The sequence below is a fragment of the Epinephelus fuscoguttatus genome, linkage group LG11 (assembly GCF_011397635.1).
Source record: "Epinephelus fuscoguttatus linkage group LG11, E.fuscoguttatus.final_Chr_v1".
Classification (NCBI taxonomy): Eukaryota; Metazoa; Chordata; class Actinopteri; order Perciformes; family Serranidae; genus Epinephelus; species Epinephelus fuscoguttatus.
Window position 1 is genome coordinate 39398244 of NC_064762.1, and position 3055 is coordinate 39401298.

Consider the following 3055-nt stretch of genomic DNA (forward strand, 5'->3'; position numbering starts at 1 on the left):
TGTTTGTTCAGTCATTGTGTTTATAGACTTTACAAACATCAGATTAGTCTAAACGGTGTTATAGTGACGTGAAAAATGTGATATATATATGTATGTATATATATATATATATATATATATATATATATATATATATATACACACACACATAACTCTGCTGGTTTTCTACCTGGAAGTATTTGTAAACAACAAGGCGATTCCCTGGGGGCACCGCTGGAAGTGAAGGGGTTGAGCGATCCCTGAGGCCCCTGCACTTCCGTTAGTCGAAAAACTACGGGCAGTGCCTCCAGAGGTAAAGGAAGAAAAAAAATCCTTTTTTTTTTTTCCCGATGGATTTCCAGATTGCTCGCAAACTAAAATCTCATTATGCTCAGAAGGAGCTAGTACCGAATTATGGCCAGACCGAATTATAAACAGAAGCTACGAACTCCCTGCAGCTTGGCTAAACACGAATCGATATTTTTATGAAGTAAAGATTGTGTGGTCCCGTGACTGTGGAACGGATTGAAACAATAACAGGGTTCACCTTACAGCCTAAATTGGGAAAAACGGTGATACTTCAAATCAAATCAGTCAAAAAACTCAATTTCTAACATAACTTTATCAAAATTAGATAAATGAGCTTGGAATGTTTGAGTTGCAACAAGGAGGTATTTTGCTGATGTTCTAATAGAGTACATGTAGAATAGGACACAGACCTCCTATACAAAAAATTGTGCAGATACTCCACTAGGTGGCGCTATAACAGACGCAAACATGTTATTTCCTGTAACTTCCGTATTTTAAATCACATACTTTATATCCACGTATTCCTTAAATAGAGCTAGATTTTCTGACATAGGCCCTGCCCACTTTCGCTGCACATTTCCCTCACTTCGTTGCTACACATCCAAAACCTACTTTTTCAAACTATTCCGACAAATTTTGTCCAAACTGCATGAAACTTGGCAAGTACACTCTCAAGATTGACCTGATGTAAAGATATCAAAAGAATTTTGCCCGGTCAACAAATGTGCTAATTATTAATGACCAAAATATTTGTGCTCGCTAAAATACACATATTATTGCATATTTTTGTCAACTAAATTATATCATCATGACACTTATTCCAGACGTCATTCAGAGGCTTGGTGCCAAATTTGGCACAAATAGGCCACTAGTGGACACTATAAACCCCAAAATTTCATGTTTCATAAAAGTTGATCGGATTTGTACGAAATTTGGTTAGCATGATGTGGGATCAGTCCTGAGGCCAGCTGCAAAGCTTGGTGATGATTGGTCAAAGTGGCCATGACTTATTGCAACAAACACTCTCAGCCTTTGGCACTTCCACTGCACATCCCATTACGACACCTACACCTACATCCCATTCGGCCACAGGTATCGGTCACATTTTAGACATTTTTAAGCATTTTTCTGTTGTTATAGCGCCACCCAGTTGCCAATTAAATTTCTCCAGTCACCTTGAGGCGTCCTGTTCTACATATCTACCAAGTTTAGTAGTTTAGTTTTTGTCATTATATAGTAAGATACATATATATATATATATATACACATATACTAAGATATATATATATATAAATGTTCAGAGTCTGCATAGAGGCTCCATGCATTAATATCTGTGTGTCCACTGGATTAAAATAGAGGTCCTGATTTTTATTTACCTGTTGCAATGGTGAACAGTGGTATCGGAGCTCCATTGATGATGGCTTGTTTCATCCACTGTGCATGAGCTTCTCTCAGAGTGAACAAACTAGTGTTCACTAGAATTAATTCAACTGTCTCTGATCAGCTGCAAACTCAGAATTTGTGAAACCTGCTTTGTGAAACAGGCCCCTTTCAAATCTGAGATCCATTTGTTGCTCCTGATGATACACCTATGCTGAGCTTTTAATTTATCTTAGGTATACCATGTAACAATACACAATAGTGAAACTGTGCTTTAATAAAGTTTTATTTTGGTGCATGGTACTGTGATGCTTAAGGATTTACATCTCAAGGGGGAAGCATTAATCTATTGTTCACCCTAATGAGCATGTATATATATTAGCGACCAATAAGGTAATCAAAACAATTTTGAGTTAGCAAAATTACCTTGGAGTATTTTTCCTGAAATGATCATTCTGAAAGCTGATCTGAACCAGCTGTAAAAGAAAGCATAAATAAATGGATTGAGCATTGAGTTTGACAGTGTGAGCCAGTTGAGTGTTTCAATCACTGGAATTGGTGGGGGATAATAAGATAAAGGCTGAAAGACAATACAGAGAAAGTAAGGCGTCATACATAAGAGAAAAACTCCCATAACAATAGCCAGAGTTTTGGTGGCCTTTCTCTCCATCTTATTAATAGTTGCTTCAGACTTTGTGCTCTGACAGGTTGTGTTCTGGATGCTGTTCACCTGTTTCTTAGCAACAAGGAAAATCTTCAGGTAAATACAGAGCATTATGACTGCTGGGAGATAAAATGAAAGAACAGGTCCCATAGTGTTTGCCATTACAATGTCAACTGAGCACATTTCTTCACATGTTCCTTGGTTAAATCCAGCAATTATGATGCTAATTCCAATTAGAGCTGAAATCCCCCAATTTACCAGGATCATGACCACAGTAACCTGAACATTTATTCTAGTTCTGTATGTCAGAGGCTGACACACTGCATAATATCTGTCTATGGAAATACAACATAAATTCAGAATGGAAGCTGTGCACAGTGATACATCAAAGCTGTCTCGTATTTTACAAAACAAATCTTCATGATGCAGACATGAAGTTACAGTGAAGACCATGCTGAAAGGAAAGACTACAATACCAACAAGCAGGTCAGCCACAGCCAGAGAGAGAATAAGGTAGTTTGTAGGAGTGTGGAGCTGTTTGAAATAAGTGATGGAGATTATTACAAGAAGGTTTCCACATATTGTGGTGACAGATAATAAGCCAAGAAATATATACACCAATACACAGATTATGGATGGATTTCTTGTAAATATATAACCTGTACTATCTGATTCATAGCAGGGATGTATGTCATGAACAGTGTAAGTCCCATTGACAGTCAT

At 37.4% G+C, this 3055-nt stretch overlaps 1 protein-coding gene across 1 annotated transcript; it reads right to left on the reverse strand.

The window, feature by feature from the left end:
* Positions 1-2065: 2065 nt before the first annotated feature.
* Positions 2066-3055, reverse strand: LOC125896804 (trace amine-associated receptor 1-like). The gene has a single exon (XM_049589675.1). The coding sequence runs from the start codon at positions 3053-3055 to the stop codon at positions 2066-2068; it is 990 nt and encodes a 329-aa protein (XP_049445632.1).

Excerpts from the sequence above, each read along its gene's own strand:
- LOC125896804 (XM_049589675.1), bottom strand. The coding sequence starts at position 3,055 with ATGACTGTCAATGGGACTTACACTGTTCATGACATACATCCCTGCTAT.